This window comes from Electrona antarctica (assembly GCF_951216825.1).
Source record: "Electrona antarctica genome assembly, chromosome: 15".
Lineage (NCBI taxonomy): Eukaryota > Metazoa > Chordata > Actinopteri > Myctophiformes > Myctophidae > Electrona > Electrona antarctica.
Genome location: NC_136796.1, coordinates 15,923,499 through 15,945,875, shown reverse-complemented (window position 1 = coordinate 15,945,875; position 22,377 = coordinate 15,923,499). Strand labels below are relative to the sequence as shown.

Below are 22,377 nucleotides of genomic sequence, written 5' to 3'. Positions count from 1 at the left end.
ACATAACCACAGCAGCCAGGACAATGTCAACTGTAACAGCACCGAGTCCTGAACCAATGTCAACAGCAGCTGCAGCAGGTCCACCCGCCGCACCTACAGTACCGCTGTTTAAGAGCTGCTGGAGCTGTCGAATCCTCTCCGGCGGCGCCTTGCTTCTGTCTGCCGCGTATGTCTACAGTGGAGCCCGCAAAGGGATGCTCCGAGGCGGCCAGACCTCCCCGGGCACAGTGTTTCAGATTAGTTTCGCCATGGGTGAGTGAGCGATTGACTGAATTCCTCTGCCGAGCGTTTGTTTGTTTGTTCTAGAGCCCGGCTAGTATAAACATTAAACAATCCATGTCTTTTATGCCATATCGATGTATACTTTGTGCAGCATTTCATAGCCAGTGTTAATTGCCTGTCCATAAAAACCTAATTCACAAGATTACATTAAAGCTTGGTCGGAACAATAACACTGCGACACACACCGGAAAATGATTATATTTGACAGGCTCCGTCTTTTTAGCAAATCTAGAGTTTCCTGTTTGAGAGCTAGCAAATTTAAGACATCCGGTTGCTTTCAGAATAAAAGTGTGGGTAATTAAATAATTATAGTATTATGTTTCTGTGTAAAAATAAGTAATGAAATAACATTAAAAAGTTATCTAAATGGATAAATGCTATTCACTGGAGTGCATGGACTTTATAAAGTGGACGCTGGACAAAAATCCCTGCTATGTATCGACTAGTGTGACATACGCACATGTCCGGGGAGAACTCCTCTACAACACCACACCGTCCGCTAAGCAGCAGAGGTGTAAAAAAAAAAAATGGCACGCCATACAGCAAGGTGAAAGGTCAAAAAATATCCCATTTCCAGACTAAAGTGGACACTGGACAAAAATCCCTGCTATGTATCGACTAGTGTGACATATGCACATGTGCGTATGTCACACTAGTCGATACATAGCAGGGATTTTTGTCCAGTGTCCACTTTAGTCCACTTTAGTATGGAAATCAGATACTGACCTCATGCCAATTTTTTTTACACCTTCTGCTTAGTGGACGGTGTAGTGTTGTAGAGGAGGTGAAATGAAATGAAATGATTACTATATTTACCCAGGGTATCTGGGCTAAGCTCAAGAACTTGTTTCCAGCCAGGCCCTGCTCATAGAACACATTTCATCGTAGTGGTTCAATGCCTTGTTCAAGGGCACTTCAGCGGTGGTAATTTTAACGTGTCGGACCGCTGATTCGAACTGGCGACCTTCCGGTATCAAGACCGCTCCGCTATCCGTTCGGCCACCGCTGCCACTAAAGGTCTCCCCGGACATGTGCATATGTCACACTAGTCGATACATAGCCGGGATTTTTGTCCAGCGTCCACTTTATAAAGTCCATGCACTCCAGTGAATAGCATTTATCCATTTAGATAACTTTTTAATGACTTATTACTTATTTTAAAATGTTTACATAGTGTGTCTTATAGCATCGTTTAAATGCTTAATTTATAGTTTTAATGTGCAAATGAATCTTTTTTTCAATACTCTAGAGGGTACTCTTATTTTGAAGAGATAGTCCACCGGAAGTCCAAACAAACAGTGCCTGATCTGGCTATATCTTGATTTAAATAATTCCTCCTACTCAATAAGAATTCACAATGGCAAAATATACGGATCCCCATCAATAAGGGTTCATTTGAATGGTTTCATTTGGCAGAATTAATGACATAACTGTTGTAAAGTAGCCTACAGATAACGGTAAAACTCTAGTATTAAATTATGAGATTTAAATAATTCCTCCTGTCTTTCAGCATTGGCAGCCTGGGGAATCGTCGTCATCGCAGACCCAGTAGGAAAATCTCACAGGGCTGACGGGAAGACATGAAGATTAAAAGTGCATTGTGAAGACATGAACTGAATAGATAGAACAACTAAACATCATTCTTTACAGATGATCACAGGCCAAGCAGATTGACACAACTTCCAGACTGATGTCCTACAATGACTGTAAATAAACTGCCTACCACATATTAATCTTTGTCACTTGAATATCAATCTGGGAACGCATTCGGTAATAATACCTGTATAATAGTAAACCATCCTGTTTTAAAGCTGTTATTACAATTTCAGTTTTAATACTGGCTTTAGTTTGTTCTCAGTGTTTACATTAGACCCTACACCAGGCCTCTGCTAGCCCCTCTCGGGACCCCCTCGGTTGAGCTCTTTTCATCGTTCACCCGTAGGGTCCCTTAGCATTTCTTCCAGTCTCTATGGTAGACAACTGTACATACACTCTGTTCAGGCCGATCTGCGCTCCGCTTAAGTGGTGGTGAGATGTTTCAAAGATGCATATAACCAGTGGCGTGTCTACAATAAGGCGAGGGCAGGTGTCCGTCTGGCCAAATCCATTTTCTGCCTGGCCAAAATCCATACACTGAGGACATAAACAAGACCTGAGAACTATTAGTGGACAGCGGACTGGCCGTTGCGGTAGTGTGCGACCCTCAATCACCCATTCGAATGCAAATGCATGCCTTTCAGCCTTTGTATCCTACTGTCTGGCAGGTATATCTCTTTGAAAACCTTTAGTGCTACTGATTGTGCACGACAATTAACACATCTTGCCTGCCCAAAATGTAATTCCTGGTAACGCCACTGCATAAAACTGCTATAGGAGACAACAGAAACGTGGAAGAATTTATTTGGCGCAGATGTCGTTAAGTATTTTTTATCTTTTTTCAGTTTTGGCTGCTCTGAAATTCTCTCTTTCTTCCTTGACTTCCTTATTGACTTCCCATTGTACCGCCTCCCGCACCGAAACTGGCTAGCTGCGACAGAGCAGATCAGAGGCAGGAAAGTAGGGACGCGCAGCTATCCAGTGTCGGTGCGGGAGGCGGTACAATGGGAAGTCAATAAGGAAGTAAGAGAGAATTTCAGAGCAGCCAAAACTGGACAAAAAAGTGAAAATTCTTCCATGTTTCCGTTGTCTCCTATAGCAGTTTTATGCATCTTTGACATATCTCACCACCACTTAAGCGGAGATCGGCCTGAACGGAGCATGACCATAGAGAGTGGAAGAAATGCTAAGGGACCCTACAGGTGAACGATGAAAAGAGCTCAACCGAGGGGGTCCCGAGAGGGGCTAGGCCTCTGCAGGAGTTTCCTTGATTTCAACTACATCTTCTTGAGGACTCCTTGATTTGGTATCAAACTCCCCAAATCAATTTTGGATGAAATGTAAAAAAATGTACCACCAATCATTTTCCAATAAAAGCGTCAAACTTCACAAATTCACCAGAACACATCTACTCTTTAGTCTTAAGGCTTCATGGGGTGTGTAATTGAAAGAAAATACGTAATTTTAGGGACTTGAGCTATTATCTCTAAATTACTGATGCTCAGATGAATTAATTTATTGTAAAATGAATTCTATTAGTAGCCTGCCCAAGTCCTGGAATTCAGAAAGTGTGATTTGTATTTTATACCTATCCCCTTTCTTTTGCAGCTGAACCTGATTAAGTCACTGACCAACACTATTAGAAATAGGTGGCATTTATTATTTTAATTGGTGGGAAAGAATTTTCAAAATCACCAACATCAAATTTCCCTTTTACCGATTCTTGACACTCACCTGTGTTTGTCCCTCTTACTGTTGTCACCGGGATGAATACAGGTCTAGTTGATCTTAAACAGCTTGCATAGATGTTAAGACAAAGGTGAAATTGTGCAAACACAATGAGGATAACGCATACACTGTGGATCAGTTAGTCTCAGTTACTGTTTTATTAGTGTTATACTGATCTGAGCTGTTCCAAAGGAAGTTTGATAAGCATGATGCAAAAAACACCCTAAAATCCTTTTCAGTCGCGTAAAATGACCATGACATTCTGATTGATTTTTTTTTAGATAAAGAAAAATATGAAAATAGAGTCGACAGTACATTTAGGCACACTATTGACACATACTGTACACAGATATGCACAAATTTCATTATCATAGATTCATATACTAGAAATAAAAAAACAAAACAGAAGCCTTCCTGTGAGAAGAGGTGATTGGATACTAAGGGTAAGTTAGGGAATTTTAGACCTACATATACAGTCTCTTACATACCTGTAGTGCATGTACCTGCAGAGAATATTGGCTCCCTTGTCGGCTGGAACAGGATGCTAGCATTACCAGTGTCTTGCTTCTAAACGCATTCCAAACTGGTTATTTGGAAAGAACACACACCACCATTCTGTAAAGCAGCTTGGTAACCAACCACTCTTTACCACCACAGCTAGGAAAGCAGCACGACACCATTTCCACTGTGTGGACTCTCATTTGGACTCAATGTGTTTACAATCTGACCTGATTCCCCATGACACGTACATTACAGTATGCTTTCAATTCACAGCAGATTGTGCTGCTGAAGCAGAGAAAAATAGTCCTGTTATTTCTTTAGTATGTGAAATCAATTATTCTATGTACTTTGTAACTTTTCCATTTACTCCTAACCCCCTGTAGAGCCGCCCTACACACACACACACACACACATTTTGTATATATATATATATAATCTTTTTGAGTTACCCTCTTTGGAATGCTTGTTGACGGCAAGACACTTAACACGATCAGCTTACCATTCCAGCCGACGTGATAATATTCTCTGCTGGTCAAAGTAGCACAGGTATGCAAGAAACAAAATTATACGTCTAAAATCACACAATGTACCCTTTAAAAAAGGTGAATTCACCTCCCTTTAACAGTAAAGTGAGGTTCGTTCCAGTCCAAGTCCTCACACTCGGCCAATCAGAGTCCACCAGGGCTGCTCAATGCAAGCAAATCATGGCAGGCGATGTGAGTTCCATCCAATGACTGCAGCAGAATGGGACTCTGTTCTGCCAATGGGAGTGCGCCTCCCACAGTCGCTACGGTATTAAGTGCTCTTCAGCAGTGACTCTTGGGTCACAGCACACGGCTCTCCTTTGATTCCAACGAACAGGAGGGGAGGGGGCTATTCCTCCTGATATTTGTTCATAAGAGTTCTGTTCACAGTCAACAGAACAGGCTCGTATGCATAAACCCCTCTAGTGGATCGCCGCGATATGCTGGAGTCTTGTGTTCCGAGGTTAACCAACAAGTCATCAGGCTATGACTTAGAACAGCCGCGCCACAAACCACAGAATCACAAGGAGTGAGTTGAGGGGGGAAAATAATAATAACTCAGACTTATAAAACAAGTCTGTAAAATAAAGTACTTTTACAACAACGGAATGTATGTTGTTGGGATAAAAAGACATTTCTGGGGAGAAGTATTTTATATTTCTTCTATAATTTCATTTCTCAAAACAGTATGGTTTACTTTTTCAGTATACAGTTATTGAAACACATGCACTGGGGAAAGAAAATATTGCACAAAATTAAAGACTGAATAAAAGTGATGAACTGGGGATACAGCTCCATATCTCTATCTTTGTAATGTTCAGTCGAGTGTGAAAGGAAAGCTACCACTAGCGTGACTCTCTTGGTCTGTATGGGTAGTATTAAGGCTGGTTTACTAGCTCACACCGGCATTCTGGTTTCCTTTGTTCACATGGTGCACGATATACAGTAATATTGTCAGTATCTTCACATCACATAGGTACACGTACGGAAGAGCAGGAGCTTTGGTTGGCAGGAGTTACAACAGTGGCATGATTTCATTAAAAAAAAAGTCCTCGAGTCGTAGCTGGGGGGGGATTCTGACAAGAAACCTACAGACCTATATTGATTCTAATAGGCCACATTTTAAAACATGGGACTTTCTGATGTAGTGCTACTGACATACTTGGTTAAAATGACTTAGCATACAAGTTTAGACGAATTATTACAGAGAGTATACTGTGAGGGAGAAATCAATTATGACTAAACAGTCAGTTGATTGGGACGATAGACTTTGTTAAGTCAGCCTATATTATTCAGAAACTGGAGGGTAAGGCAAGGTGTAGGTCTCCCCTAGTGACTCCTGCAGGTTAAAAACAATACAGTATCTGGTGTGCTTGCTAGACCAGGGGAAAGCAGCATTATCTGGCCCAGCTAAAGCTAAATGCAGACTAAAATTCCAAAAAACTGGAAAGAAACAACAAGAAAAAGATAATACATTGACTAAAACAAAAAGACTGCAACATTTCAGTCTGTGGTGCAAATTCCACGAACAGCGTGTGCACGTTGTGTTTCTGACAGTGAAATACAGAAGGGAAGTGGGGTCTAGAGTCGACCTGCTCCCCCCCCCCCCCCCCACTCAATTTTCTTCACATCGGAAAGAAAACATTGGAAAGTTTGGAGTGGGATGCTGGAAAAGAGAAGTGGAGGAGCAGAAGTCACGTGTGCGCACACACACGCACGCACACACACCTCAACTCTGAATCTTCACTCAACTGTGTCTGTGTGTGCATGCCATGCGTGCACATCCCATACACTCTCCGCGCTCTTGCCGCCGGTCTCCTCGCACCGCACTGCTACTCCTGCCACCACCGCCCCCACCTCTCCTGTCACCTCTTGAGGGAGGACGATTTGAGTTTCTGGCTGTATCTGTGCATGCGCGGCGACCGGGAGTGCAGCTTGACGAAGAGCTCCGGGAACTTGTACTGCGGGAACATGGTCTCCAGGAAGCCCTCGAGGAACACGTAGACCAGCCGTCGGTTCATGGGCTGGTGCTGGAACATGTCAAACACTCGCAGGATGCCCTTCCTCGTCGTGTCCGCACCAATGATGTGCTTCAGCTCATCTGGGGAGGGAGGGAGGTAGGGAGTGATTCCATGCTCTAGACTAGAGTCTAGACCAGTGGTTTTCAACCAGTGGTCCTTGAGGGGGTTCCAGGTGGTCCCCACCTTAATGATGGGAGAGTTGGTAACCAAATGGACCCTCATACTGTTTAATTGATTGAAGTATTTATTAACAGTGCAGAATTACAGTACATTTCAAGCACAACTCAACTCTAGTCTATACTCTTTAACTCTTGGTTTTCATTTTCACGCTCTCAAGAGTCAAAGTAAGGGATAATATCTGGCTAGGTGGTCATCACTCCCTGTCTGTCATTGTCACAGACAGGGAGTGGTTAATCACCCTGAAGGTGAATTATATCCGGACAATGACCACCAATGACAATGACCACCTAGCCAGATATTATTATTACATGGCTACCTAACATAAATTAATAAATTGACCCAAAACACAACAAAAAAAGTATTCCTTAAAGTGTCGCGCTGGCTGCATCTGCCCAGCTGCAGGGCTGGAGCACTGTCGGAAAACAAGGAAGTGAGTTGATCAAATAGAATCCATTTTTGGGTACTGCTTCGTCTATTTCTCGCTCAAATGTTTTCAAAAACATTTTTGAGAGCAATGTTTAGCTGCAAATGACATTGCGTTTACATGGCTGGAAACAGCAGTAAATCAGCAGGCGCAACTCCGAGGGTTTGATTAGGCCTCGGTCTGTTATAGAGCGATTGACCAATCAGAATCAAGCATTCAACCAAACCATGTAATAAGTAATAAGACAAAATATGCTGTTTTTTTGGGTCCGAGAGGCTAAATCTCTCCAAATGGTGGTCCGTGGATCAAATACTGAATAAATAACGGACCTTGACATGAAAAAGGTTGAAAACCACTGCTCTTGACTCTAGAGCAGTGTTGACACCAATTACCTGACATTCATGTCATATACTAGTACGTTAGCTGTCTTAGGTGTGATCACACCAAGACAGTTTCTACAGGTCACAGATGCTTCAGAAATGTCTTTGCAAATAGGGGCCATGAACATTTTAATGTAGAACTAATGCGACGCATGACACAAAGATAGGAGCGCACACAATGCATGTTTTAGATTAACAATATTAAATCACAACAACAGCTCTTTTCTGAGCATTCTCCAGCAAAAATAATAATACATAATAATAATAATAATAATCTTTCTGTGAGGCAGGGAGGGACTGATACAATGGTTCATGCTGATGCTGCAAGTAAAACCTTGCAAGGGATGTAGCTAAATTCAAGGATATATTAGGTGGCATCGTGCTCTATTTCTCCTCCAGCCGAGGGTGCTGGAATGCTGTTCTGGACCAATTTAACCTGGGGTGTGTGTATTTTCAGTCACCTGGCATGATCCCTAGCAGGTTGGTCTTGGCGGCCACTCGTGACCTCATGCGGATGCTCTTGTCTCGACGAGGTGGAGTCTCGGCCAGTATCCCATTGGGCCAGTATGAATCCCTGAACAAAAGGTTGGGGACCATACAATTATAGTTCGTGGACAAAGCACCTTAGAACAGTCACACAGTTAGTTAAAAACACAGGAGAGGAGTTACCTGAACTTCTTGACGTAGTCTGCCACCTGCTCTGGTGAGGTCATATAGTCTACGTGGTCCACAATCTTTCTGCAGGCAGAGGGGAAAAAAAGTCTGAGTGGGGTTGCATTTAGGTGGAGGCTAGTTCGCTGTAGCTAATTGTGTTGTGTGCGCAAAATGAACTGCCACTGAGCTGCCCTTGAACTTGGTCTGCACATGCGTGTGATGGTGAAACAAGATTTTGAAGTAAAACAGCATCAGTGCTCCTTGCTCCTTGATTAAGTTACACAAGTTACAAACATACACAGGGCTGCAACTCTAGTGTTCTCTGTCTGTGTGTCGATAGAGCGAATGAAGCACCCGAAAGAACACTCCGCATTTTCCTTGGTTTGAGCACAAACATTTGGCGCTCAAATGCAGAAGACCTGTAGCCCAGTAGTGTTTTAAATGAGTTTTAAATACTGTTGCAATCCCAGGTTCTGACCACCAGGCGACGGCAGCTTCACTGTTTTACCACGGTGCTGTCTCTGACCTGTTGATGGTGTCCCCATAGGTGGCCCTGATGAGCTGCTGCAGCAAATTCTTGATGTTTCTCCGCAGCCATTGGTTCTTCTCCTTGAGGTCAAACACCTCGTCCATCAGCAGCAACATCACCCGAAGAGGGATGTTATCATCCACCTGGAAAAGAGTGAGATGAGGAAATAAACAATGATGGCAGAGGTTTTGTAGGAATTAACAAAAGGGCATTATTCTTGTGTATATTGTATATGTTGTGTATATATAATAATATATAGAGACATTGCAGAGACTCACCATGTCATCGAGGTGAGCAGAGACTCGACAGTGTTCTGGGTCAATGTCTGACTTGGTAAGGAGTGGAGGCGGCTGAAAAAAGAGAGGAAATACAGTGGATGGTGAGACAAGGTTTAGCTGGAGCTGATAAGGGAGCAGACAGACTTGCACGCTTGTGTTTATTCTATTTGCCCATAACCACTTAACCCTCCCCCGTTGAGTGTGATGTGTTACAGGTCTGTGAGCCGATTGATTGAGCGAGTGATTGAGAGGCTAAGTGGTGTCCAGGAGCTGACTGATTCCAGGCTAACACTGGAGGAGTAAAAGAGGCCGGTTCTCCATAGAGTTCTCTCTCTACGCTACCTAGTATTCAACTAGGTCAGCAAACACACCATGTTTTGTACTGTTATCAATTGCATTAACAGCCAGGTTATGGTAGGAGTATGTAGTATTTTGAGCAGTTGAGACTCAAGAGGAGAGCTCTTTCGTCAATGCTATCGGCTATGCCCCAACTCTCAACTGTCTGCAGCCTGCAGTGTTGGCCATATTTTCTGCAGTAGCCTATGTCTCTCTGGCATGGCTCGTGTCTGTAGGAGGCGAGTTTTCAATTCTATTTTTTCGAAAATCGATTTACTTCACATTCCTAAGCTGAAACCAAAGTTGTGCTACCTTCACATGAAATAACAGTAACACTTCAGTTTCAGTGCTGCAGAAATAAATCCTGTGCAGAAATAAATCCTGTGAGCATACCAGTGAACCTTGTTGTACAACTGCCCATGGTCCACCACAAAGACGAATTAATGAACAAAATGGCCAGAACAAATAAACAAGAAAGATCCCCATACAAAAAAAATGGGGAGCAAAATGTCACAAGTAGACCTTCACTATCTTATTGGCTGGATTATGAACTACAGACAGTCATTCCTCACTTGAAACCAGCTATCAAGTTGGCGGCCAGAGACGAACATGACAAGTGTGTTCATGTTGGAAGGATGTTGGTTTCTGGAGATGGAGTGATACTCAGGATGTGAAGTTGAGCAACTGAAATCAAAATCTTTCCTGTCGGTTGCCAGACACGTGAGTCAGATGTGGTGCTAGTATCCACTTTAACTGGAGTCTCTGGCACTTGTCCACACTATATACTTTGAAGTCTGAACTCAACACAGGTCACGTAACTCAGCACATCTTGCCCATAGCCTGTGTCACTGATAAAACTACTCTCTGGTGGATGCAATCAAACCTAGTAAGTCAGTAACACGGAAGACTCTTAAAGTAAGTCACATAAATGACTTGATTCAGACTGCAGGAGTCCAACGGACGGATGTGCTGTAGTCTACAAAAGCGCAACTTGCTGACTGTAAAATAAAAAAGGAAGCATGCTACTGAAAGCACAGAATGACCCCCAGAAAATAAATTTACTGTGAACACAGAAGTATGGCAATATCGTTTATATCTATATGTTAAAGTAGAGTTAACCCATTTAGGACTAGTCTGAATCAAAAAATAAAGCCTTCTAATATTAATTAAAATTAAAAAATACAAAAATGTTATGTCTGCTAATATACTGTACATAGCAACAAGAACCCCAAAGGGAGTTCCCGTCCTGAAAGGGTAAAACACCAAAAGGGGTTCCCGTCCTGAATGGGTTTAGCAATGGATTGACTTTTTGCAAATGCTGAACTTTATTGTATACCCGACCATGGTTCTCAACATGGGATCCTGGGACCGCCCTAGTTCTACATCATGAAGACCTCTTTCTGTACCCAGAATTAGAACCAAACCAAACAAACATAATTAGTTTTACAATTCTCAGTTCTTTAAAATCCAAGGTAAAGACCTCCCGTTTGCTGCAGTCTTTTATTGATTCTCTCTCTCTCTCTCTCTCTCTCTCTCTCTCTCTCATTCTTATCAAACAGTTGGTCCTTGAAATACAAAAAGGTTGAGAGTAACTGTTGTGATGGGGGTACCTTGAAGATGGACTGTTTGATATCCTGGCCCAGCCTCTCTGACATGCGGCCCATGTTGTCAGCGGCTTTGGTCATGCCCTCCGCCAGGCTGTCCGGAAAGGACTTCACCGCGTTGGACACGTTCCGCATGGAGCTCCGCAGAGGGTTCACAAAGGTGTCCATCTGAGGGAGACATGTTCGACAAATTCTGTCTCATACGAGGCTCCAGCCTAAATATCAGTGTTTAATTTACAACGTACAATTTAGGCATTTAGCAGACGCTCTTAACCCAGAGCGACTTACAGTAAGCAAGAGCAGCACATGGTAAAACACCTATGTATGTATGTACATTAAATACATAGAAATAGTGATCAAGGATCATAAGCAAGGTACAGTAAGAACCTAACATCTGTCTAACAGTAGCATATCTGTACCATGAAACTATGAGTATACAGTATAGTGCGCTATGTCTACATAAAATGCTATCTAAGTTGAGCCTTTGCATACGCCTGTACAGTCGTCGAGGCTAGTGCAAGTGCTACGGCAAGTGCTATGGGCTAAGATAGGGTCTGAAGAGGTGGGTTTTCACACTACGGTCTGCAGTTCTGATTGCAATAATAAATAATAATAATAATAATAGTGCAATAGAGCAGGGGTTCTCAACCCGTGGGTCGCGACCCCTCGGGGGGTCGCCAAATTATTTTAGGGGGTCCCCAAATTATTTTCAAAAAGAAAAAAAAAAAGAAAAACGTTTTTTTTTAAAAATTTTATTTTCACGATTTTTCAAAAATAGCAGACCTACAAGCTCGTAGCGCGCCACTCGGTGGCGCGCTATGAGCTTGTAGATCTGCTATTTTTCAATAGCTAAATTATAACAATGCTTAAAACACCAAAAGGGGTTCCCGCCCAAAATGGTTTAAGGTTATTGTAGCAGTCAATTTATATTGGGGGTCGGGAGGGGGCGGGGCGGGGGTCCCGAGACGTTGCCAAAGCATTTCCGGGGGTCCCCGGCCAAAAACGTTGAGAACCCCTGCAATAGAGGGTATGCACGTGACATAATCATAACCGGAAGTTATGCAGGAACACCTACTGAGTGACTCACTTTGCCATTGATTTTACTTTATTATTATTATTATTGCTACAATACAGCATAAAAGCATTTGGATAAAACCAATATAAAAAAGCAGGGTTTAAAAAGCAATTAAAAAAAAGCAAAGGGGCTGCCCGGGCCGCCGGTGTGGTGAACCGGGCACCCTAGGCTGCAATGCCAGATGGCAGCGTGTCGCGGGTTTGAATTCCGATCCTGCGGCCTTTGCTGCGTGTCACTCCACATTTCCTGTCAGGCTACTGTCCTATCAATAAAGATATAAAAGCCTAGAAATAAATATTGTATTTATTTATAATAAAAACAAAATTAAGGGGGAGGGGAGAAGAAATCATATGGGGTAAAAAATAGAATAGCTTAACCCATTTAGGCCTGACCTCGAAATTTAAAACAAATCTTCTAAATCCTCCAGTTTTCCGAAATAAATATTTTCACGATTTTTCAAAAATAGCAGACCTACAAGCTCGTAGCGCGCCACTCGGTGGCGCGCTATGAGCTTGTAGATCTGCTATTTTTCAATAGCTAAATTATAACATAACACCAAAAGGGGTTCCCGCCCAAAATGGGTTAATTAAAAACAAAAGACTTTAGTCCTCTCTTGAAAGTCTTTAGTCATCTAATCATGAATTTTGTTGAGTAGTTCTGCTCTGAATGTACATTATGTGGTCCAAGTCCATCAGACCACATACAAATGATTCATTCTGGTTTTGAAAAACTACATTCTAGCAGATGTACTGGTGCCTTACCATGTAGTATTGATTTCTGCTGAAAGAATTCTTTAAAAAGGAAATAAAAAAAGGTATATATTGTTAAACAATCATTTTTACCATGCTAATATTAGGCCTATACTACGTTATATTGTCTAGTTAAATAGATAATTAGTTTAGTTCATCTTATTGTCATCATCTACAGTTGGTAGAAAGATGCAAATAGATCAAAAGTGATCACAAGGTTACATATATACTGTGTCTGTGTGTGTGTGTGTGTGTGTGTGTGTGTGTTGTACTGCAGGGGTTTTTATGTTATTTTAACTATGCAAGTATTTAAAATGGTTTATTAATGACTCTTGTAACTTTGTTAAGGTCTAACCTTGCGTGCAAAGTCTCCCTTGCCCTTGCTGTAGGCCTTGTTCTCCAGAAAGTCATAGACGTGGGGGATGATGGTAGGACACGCCTTCACCATCTCTGGGTTTAGCAGCAACTACATCACATCATGCAACACATAGAAACACATTTGTTAAAAAGTTAAACAAGGGACTGGAAAACAGCAAAAGGCAGTCAAGACTCAAGAGATGACACACACACACACACACACACACACACACACACACACACACACACACACACACACACACACACACACACACACACACACACACACACACACACACACACACACACACACACACACACACACACACACACACACACACACACACACACACACACACACACACACACACACACACACACACACACACACCTGTAGGTAGGCATTGAGGTCTTTTTTCCTCTTTTCCAGGAAGTCTCTGTCCATGTTGTTAAAGGTCTTCTTCCCAGGCAGCTTCAAGATGGTCGTCAGGCTCTCAAACTAACAAATGATACAGCCAATGTGCTATATTACAAATTCACCCACATGTGGAAGCTGGTCTTTGTTACATAGTAGAACGTTTAATTTGTCCATTGGGAAGGACAGAATGAGTGTCTTATACTAACTGTGGTTATAGCTAAATCAATGATTGTTTCAGCAATTACTAAAATAATCATTATTTATTTATACCGTCCCCCTCAGTTGATGAAGGTTACTTAAGTTCACACTCGTTCATACAAATAAAAACAAAACGGTGCAATCAAAAACACACAGTGTGAAAATACAGTACCACTACCTGTTCCGTGATTCTCATGTGAAAGTCATGAAAGTCAGAGTAGCGGCGGTAGGTCTTCCAGCAATCCTCGCTGCCGTCCATGTTGCGTCGGAACACCGTGATGGCATACAGCGCATACGTCTTGCCATGGTCGTTGCACACCCCTGTAGCACCCCCAAAGCCGGGGAAATAAGTGTCAACTACCCCACCCCAGCAATACAACCACAGGCCAGGGTGGAGAGAGCAGGATGAGGTGGGTGGAGGAGGTGGTGGTGGTGGACCAGTAAACGAGGAGGATGTGTAGGGCAGGAGAAGAGCGAGAGGCAAGGCAACAGGAGCACACACACATAATAGGCACAGAGAGGAGATGAGAGGGGCGGGAAGCAACGGACACAACAAAAGGGTGTGGATGACAAAAGGATAACAGCGATAACAGGGAAAGCGAGAAAAAGGAAAGAAAAGGAAGGAAGGAAGGAATAAAGGAAGACAAAAACATGGTAAAGGTAGTGGAATGAAATGGAAAATTAAAGAGCACTAGAACAGTGGAATTGATTAGTAACAGAAAAGATGCATGCAGCTGAATGGAGTTAAGGAGGTGCAGATATAAGCATAGTAGCGTGAAACAAGAGGAGGGGGGACTAGTAGGGGACAACTCATTAAACAAGAGGAGGGGGGACTAGTAGGGGACAACTAGAGGAGGGGGGACTAGTAGGGGACAACTCATTCCTAATATGAAACAAGAGGAGGGGGGACTAGTAGGGGACAACTCATTCCTAATATGAAACAAGAGGAGGGGGGACTAGTAGGGGACAACTAGAGGAGGGGGGACTAGTAGGGGACAACTCATTCCTAATATGAAACAAGAGGAGGGGGGACTAGTAGGGGACAACTAGAGGAGGGGGGACTAGTAGGGGACAACTCATTCCTAATATGAAACAAGAGGAGGGGGGACTAGTAGGGGACAACTCATTCCTAATATGAAACAAGAGGAGGGGGGACTAGTAGGGGACAACTAGAGGAGGGGGGACTAGTAGGGGACAACTCATTCCTAATATGAAACAAGAGGAGGGGGGACTAGTAGGGGACAACTCATTCCTAATATGAAACAAGAGGAGGGGGGACTAGTAGGGGACAACTCATTCCTAATATGAAACAAGAGGAGGGGGGACTAGTAGGGGACAACTCATTCCTAATATGAAACAAGAGGAGGGGGGGCTAGTAGGGGACAACTCATTCCTAATATGAAACAAGAGGAGGGGGGACTAGAAGGGGACAACTCATTGAAACAAGAGGAGGGGGGACTAGTAGGGGACAACTCATTAAACAAGAGGAGGGGGGACTAGTAGGGGACAACTCATTAAACAAGAGGAGGGGGGACTAGTAGGGGACAACTCATTAAACAAGAGGAGGGGGGATTAGTAGGGGACAACTCATTCCTAATATGAAACAAGAGGAGGGGGGACTAGTAGGGGACAACTCATTCCTAATATGAAACAAGAGGAGGGGGGGCTAGTAGGGGACAACTCATTCCTAATATGAAACAAGAGGAGGGGGGACTAGTAGGGGACAACTCATTGAAACAAGAGGAGGGGGGACTAGTAGGGGACAACTCTTGAAACAAGAGGAGGGGGGACTAGTAGGGGACAACTCATTCCTAATATGAAACAAGAGGAGGGGGGACTAGTAGGGGACAACTCATTCCTAATATGAAACAAGAGGAGGGGGGACTAGTAGGGGACAACTCATTGAAACAAGAGGAGGGGGGGACTAGTAGGGGACAACTCATTGAAACAAGAGGAGGGGGGACTAGTAGGGGACAACTCATTCCTAATGTAAAACAAGAGGAGGGGGGACTAGTAGGGGACAAGAGGAGGGGGGACTAGTAGGGGACAACTCATTCCTAATATGAAACAAGAGGAGGGGGGACTAGTAGGGGACAACTCATTCCTAATATGAAACAAGAGGAGGGGGGACTAGTAGGGGACAACTCATTCCTAATATGAAACAAGAGGAGGGGGGACTATTAGGGGACAACTCATTCCTAATATGAAACAAGAGGAGGGGGGACTAGTAGGGGACAACTCATTCATAATATGAAACAAGAGGAGGGGGGACTAGTAGGGGACAACTCATTCCTAATATGCTCGACTCTACAACGGTTGCACGCTATATGACAAATATAACAAAATCCAAAGATTGACTTTCATGTTATCCAAATCAAGAGATTCAGTCAGCTTCATAAATTAGTTTTTTGGTCCTATGCAGAATTTCCATCTTCTCATAAATTGCAAAATTCTTGCAATATTGCGTCATTTTGGCAATATTGTGCAGTCCTACACTTTTCCACAAAAGCTGTTACAACTCTCAAGCTCTAAGTCCCAGACATCTATCCACACATACAGAAAGGTCAAAAACCTTGCATCTCTCTTTGTTTGTTTAGGAAAGTGCTGTCGGCACTTTTCAATATACTGTACCAGTAAACGGCATCCTGATGAAGACACCAACTAACAAAAATATGATGTTGATTGCGACCGAAGGTCGCAGATAACTATGAAACCTTGCGTTTTTGTCACTCCACTCACAACAATTCCCGTCACTCTGTCATGTCACCTAACAAAAATCCCAGTCGCTCTTATTATTATTTTGACTTTGACACAAGGACAATAATAATATGACAGCCAAGTCTATAAAAACAGGCCCAAGGTCTCAGATAGTATACCATCTGAGGTTTGCTATTGGCTGTAAAAAAGAAAATAAAGCACTAGCTTATAACAAGGGCCTGTACAAAGAGAACAACCCCTTTTGGTGTTTTAAACATTGTTATAATTTAGCTTTTGAAAAATAGCAGATCTACAAGCTCATAGCGCGCCACCGAGTGGCGCGCTATGAACTTGTAGGTCTGCTATTTTTGAAAAATCGTTAAAATGTGCCTCAAATCTTTCCGAAAATTGTCATGATTTAGAAAACTTTTTTTTAAAAATTTCGACGTCAGGCCTGAATGGGTTAAGACATGGCCAGATTAGGGATGCTAGGGTTCAAGTGGTTAAACCTTAGCCTAAGATCTAAAACAGATGATGGAGGTTTGATAGTCCTCTTGCTCAATATCAGTGAGTAAATGACACTCTGCTTACAGCACTGTGGTTATCATGATATGTGTGAGCTGAACGGTCTTGTCTGTGCTTTGTGTGTGTGAGTACCCGTGTCAGAGATGAAGGCGTGTAGCTGCATAGTTTCATCATGGCAGGAGTTGAGGTCATCCAGAGACTGAAACCACAAGACGCAACAAAACAAACCCATAAGTGTTTCACACAGTCATTCATATCCGATTATGATATTAGTTTGGTGTTCTGTGAATTTGTGTTTATAGTACTTTGTGTAAAAAACTAAAAACTGTGCTTGGAAAAGTATAACACAAGTTTATTATCTCACTGCCAGACATGTTATGTCTACTCTGTACATCCTTGTTTTGTTTTTCTACCAGCTAAACCATGAGGTGAATCTAACTTACAAGGCTTATACTTCCTGTTGGAGAGCCGTTGAAAGATTCTGTGGAGTAAAAGAGATTAACAGCTTTAGCAAGTTAAAGTAAAAGTTAAACCGAGGGAGTGTTGAGCCAAAAATAGTAACACACACACACACACACACACACACACACACACACACACACACACACACACACACACACACACACACACACACACACACACACACACACACACACACACACACACACACACACACACACACACACACACACACACACACACACACACACACACACAGGCTAATATGACTAGTGTTAAGGACCTTTTGACTATTAAACACATTGCCTGCCATGTATTAATAACTTATTTTGCCCCGGGGCGTGAACCAGACATTGGCTCACAGATAAGCAATCCAATCGCGGGGGGATCGCTGGCTGCCCGAGGCATGACTTTCTTAACAGCGACCAGCGACGCGACCGGAATCGGCCACAAATAAAGCTTGTATTGATTAGAATCCAAAAATTAGAATCCAATATAAAAGGGTGTCAAGATCACACAAACACACAACACACAAACCTCCTTCTCCGTCATCTGATCCCCTGTAGCTGGGCTCTTTCAGCATGTCCAACTCGGCTAGCATGCGGACATAAAGAGGACTCTGCTTGAAGGACGGGTAATAGCGCTCGTCTCTAAGCATCATGTCATACACCTGGAGGAGGGAGTGCGGTGCACACACAGCATCATGTCAAACAGTGTATGTATGTGCAAAAATACTTTGTCACAACACATGCAGGCCAGGGTGGCACTGGCTCAGGAGGTAGAGTGGCCATTTTGGAATCAGAAAGTCTCTGAAGATTCACAGTTCAATCCCTGGCTCCACCTGACTTGGTGTTGAAGTGTCCCTGAGCATGGCACTTAACTGCTCCTGATGAGCAGGTTGTTGTTGTGTTGCAAGTACCGTCAGGAGGTCAATGTACAGTATGTGTGAATGGGTTAATGAAATGCACATTGTAAAGTGCTTTGGAGATATATACGCTAAATAAATGCACCATTTACCATTATAAATACTGTATGACATATGATTAAATAGTATTTATTTATGATAATATATTTTGTGCAGCCCTATGAAAGACAGGATCTCACAAAAAGCAGGGAAGTAGGCATCTCAAACATGTTAGTATAATAAATTAGAAAAATAAATGTTCCTATGGGCGTAAAAAGAACTGATACTGATTTACAGTACACGACTTTCACTATGCATACAAGCCAGCCCACCTTTCGCTGGATGTCGTCAAATATGTCCGGCGTAGGGTCGTCTTTCTGCAACTTCTCTCCCAGTTTGACCACTGACGCTTCGTCCACCTGCACCCTGGGAGACGCCTGGGGAGGAGGAGGCGATTAGAGTTCCAATTTGAATCTCAATCACGTTATAGTTTTATTTCTAAGGTTTGACGTTATGGTATGTTGATGGACCTTGTTAGAGAGGTATAGTTCACAAGCTAGGTGCCATACATGTACTATTGATAGACTATCTTGTCCTAGAGGTACTATAGATAAGAGTACCTTGTCAGCGGTGTACGTTAATAGACTATCTTGTCAGAGAGGTACTGTACTGTTCATAGACTCCCAGACAGTGCGGCAGCCTTCAGTAGGCCCTTATAGACTACCTTGTCAGAGAGGTACTGTTCATAGACTCCCAGACAGTGCTGCAGCCTTCAGTAGGCCCTTATAGACTACCTTGTCAGAGAGGTACTGTTCATAGACTCCCAGACAGTGCTGCAGCCTTCAGTAGGCCCTTATAGACTACCTTGTCAGAGAGGTACTGTTCATAGACTCCCAGACAGTGCTGCAGCCTTCAGTAGGCCCTTATAGACTACCTTGTCAGAGAGGTACTGTTCATAGACTCCCAGTGCGGCAGCCTTCAGTAGGCCCTTATAGACTACCTTGTCAGAGAGGTACTGTTCATAGACTCCCAGACAGTGCAGCAGCCTTCAGTAGGCCCTTATAGACTACCTTGTCAGAGAGGTACTGTTCATAGACTCCCAGACAGTGCGGCAGCCTTCAGTAGGCCCTTATAGACTACCTTGTCAGAGAGGTACTGTCCATAGACTCCCAGACAGTGCGGCAGCCTTCAGTAGGCCCTTATAGACTACCTTGTCAGAGAGGTACTGTTCATAGACTCCCAGACAGTGCGGCAGCCTTCAGTAGGCCCTTATAGACTACCTTGTCAGAGAGGTACTGTTCATAGACTCCCAGGGCGGCAGCCTTCAGTAGGCCCTTGGTTGTGCTGGGCTGCTTCTTGCCGTCCTTCTGCCAGGACTGCATCACCTCCAGCTGTTGCTGGGCCGTCACCCGGTAGCCTTCCACCGTCAGCCAGAAGAACAGCTCCGCCTGGGCCCCTGCAGCTAGCATGAAGTCTGAAAAAGGCGGACGCACACAGGATTCTTGTCACTTTCATTCTGTTGCGCTACTCAATCTCAGGTCTGCAGTGCACCCTTTCACAAATTAGAGCAGGATAACTTTTTTTTCTGCCCTCAGCAGCCATAGTAGCCGTTTACTTTTGCAAAATAGACACTAGTCAAATACAGTACCACTCGTGTTAAGACAGTTCAATAGCATTCTCTCGTGGTTTTACACCTCAACAAGCAAAGGCATTAGAAAGGTTAACTACGGACTGGTGGCATCCGAATGGCCCACCCGTACAGTAAATATCTCTGCTACGAGACCAACGCTCCACAACCTGACCCCGGGAACATTGTTTGTGCACAATGGATGTGACCTTGCATTTCTTAATATGCACTGCATTTAAATGCAGGGGTATGTAAGAAATGAAAGATCATCTTGCAGTTATATTCATATTCATTCGGTGGCTACAAGCTTAAGCTCAATTGAGACACTAGGGTGACGTTAAGCAGCAGTGTGATGTGTAGTTACCCATGAAAAACTGCAGGGCAATGTTGTGGATCAGGATGTGTTCCAGGGGGATGATGCACAGCTTGCCAAAGCTTGCTGCCAGCTTCAAGGTATCTACCTCCTACAGAACACCATGACAGAAGAAGCCAGGTTTAATCAGCTTCAAGGTATCTACCTCCTACAGAACACCATGACAGAGGAAGCCAGGTTTAATCAGCTTCAAGGTATCTACCTCCTACATAACACCATGACAGAGGAAGCCAGGTTTAATCAACAGAAGCCAAATGCAGTGTTTCCCGCAAGCTCTGATGGTGGTAGTGGCCACCACAACTAGCACGATAACTACAAATGTTTTGTTTGAGAACTATATTAAAGACAGAATCATACAATATTTGTGCAGGTTCCGTTCATTTTATTATGGGAAGAGCATGCCTTTTTCCACCCTAATTGTCTGTGTGATTTATCTAAATGGCATTAAGAGGAGTTGCCACTATGAGGACACTCGCCTCAGCACCGTGTCATAATTTCATGAACTGTGTTTAATACTTCCCTACTGTGCACGTCATGTCACTTTGAGTAATCATGCATCACCCTTTTGCTTTGAGGAGGCACACATCACTCTTTCACTTTGTGTTGGCACGCATTACTTTATTTTTCTTAGTAGCCCCCATAAAGCCCCCATAAAAAATAAAATAAAAACCTGCACAAATCATGTAGGCGATTAATTTCGGATTCAGAATGGCACATTTAGCTGAAGGCACACAGCTTCCTCTCTTTGTCTGTCTGTCTCCCTCTCATCCGGTTCATTTCTCCCTGAAATCCATTCATACTTTAGTTTGTTTCCTGACCAAATTGTCAATTGAAAGATTATCTCTGTGATCTATGCTTACCTCTGGTCCGGTGTGAAATACTACTATAATATCTACAATCTACGATAACATACGATAGACCTTTATTGATCCCCAGGGGGAAATTAACAGGAGTAAGAGTGCCACACAGAAACAAGTAAGAATAAGTGTCAAGAAAGACCAATATAAAACCTAGGATGAAATCGTCAGGCATGGTAGAGAGTCAAAGCAAGAGTCAGTAATCCAAAACAACACACAGCAGACACTACCAGAGTCAAGGCAGGAGTCAGTAATCCCAAAGAACAGAACAGATGGTGCATGATCTAGACTGTACCTACACACTGAAGGAGGTGTGCTGAAACGGTTGTGTACGTCTTCCGTGAGCGAAAAAGTCAATTAAAAATAGAAAGTGTTTTTAAAGCATTTGTCCTTTTTTGTCTCATTTACTTCTGATAACTATAATCTGAAAATGGTTAACATTAAACAACACACTTCACACACTTAAGTCATAATTATGTGAATAATTAATATTAGAACCCATGATATTAGATAAGGGAAAATTGACAGTACTGATACATTTGTGAACTGACAAAATGGTTCAGACAGAAATATAATTCCGCTGCAGTGTAACTCTATGGGAGATGTGCAGTACATTCTCACCTTGCCAGACTGCAGTCTCTGGATTCTCATCTCACACAACTTCTTTACAAACAGCAGACTGTTTATCTGGTTCTTAATCACGTTGATGTCTGGGAGAAGAAGAGAGGTGTCAACAACATGGTTTGCTCAGATGTCTTTTCAGTTCTTTAATGTTTTTAAATGTTTGAAAACATGGGAAAACAGGGAAGCCAGGTTGAAAGCTGTACTGTAAATCTCTTTCTATGGACACCACTGCAAACAATAAGCTTTATGGGTATTAATTCAGGCATTCTTCTCTTATTGCATTTCACTTTGTATTTGTCAAATCGAAAAGAGAAGAAGAGGAACAGTATATGTGTTTTTGAATTTGTGTTTTTTTATGTGCATGATTTTAACTGGTGTACGGTTCTGTAATGCATCATGTTATTCTGCTTGTATGAATTGGCGCTTGTTGCTCTTAATACATGTGTGTCTGCATGTTATTGAATCAGTGTGTAGTAC

At 42.9% G+C, this 22,377-nt stretch overlaps 1 protein-coding gene across 4 annotated transcripts in view; it reads right to left on the bottom strand.

Annotated features, from left to right (window-relative positions):
- Positions 1–3,741: 3,741 nt before the first annotated feature.
- Positions 3,742–22,377, bottom strand: part of snx13 (sorting nexin 13) — a 45,983-nt gene continuing 27,347 nt past the window's right edge. Inside the window, exons 11-27 of one of the 4 annotated variants that reach the window (XM_079523183.1) lie at positions 21,898–21,986; positions 20,411–20,510; positions 19,700–19,893; positions 18,752–18,856; positions 18,053–18,185; positions 17,500–17,537; positions 17,189–17,255; positions 14,013–14,191; positions 13,610–13,717; positions 13,217–13,327; positions 12,874–12,903; positions 11,044–11,205; positions 9,098–9,169; positions 8,817–8,962; positions 8,306–8,374; positions 8,098–8,210; positions 3,742–6,732 (exon numbers count right to left, since the gene is read on the bottom strand). In XM_079523183.1, the coding sequence (XP_079379309.1) occupies positions 6,497–6,732; positions 8,098–8,210; positions 8,306–8,374; positions 8,817–8,962; positions 9,098–9,169; positions 11,044–11,205; positions 12,874–12,903; positions 13,217–13,327; positions 13,610–13,717; positions 14,013–14,191; positions 17,189–17,255; positions 17,500–17,537; positions 18,053–18,185; positions 18,752–18,856; positions 19,700–19,893; positions 20,411–20,510; positions 21,898–21,986 (1,952 nt within the window). In that variant the 3' untranslated portion in view covers positions 3,742–6,496. The remainder of the gene's footprint in view (positions 6,733–8,097; positions 8,211–8,305; positions 8,375–8,816; positions 8,963–9,097; positions 9,170–11,043; positions 11,206–12,873; positions 12,904–13,216; positions 13,328–13,609; positions 13,718–14,012; positions 14,192–17,188; positions 17,256–17,499; positions 17,538–18,052; positions 18,186–18,751; positions 18,857–19,699; positions 19,894–20,410; positions 20,511–21,897; positions 21,987–22,377) is intronic. The other 3 variants (XM_079523185.1, XM_079523184.1, XM_079523186.1) reach the window with 3 other exon arrangements.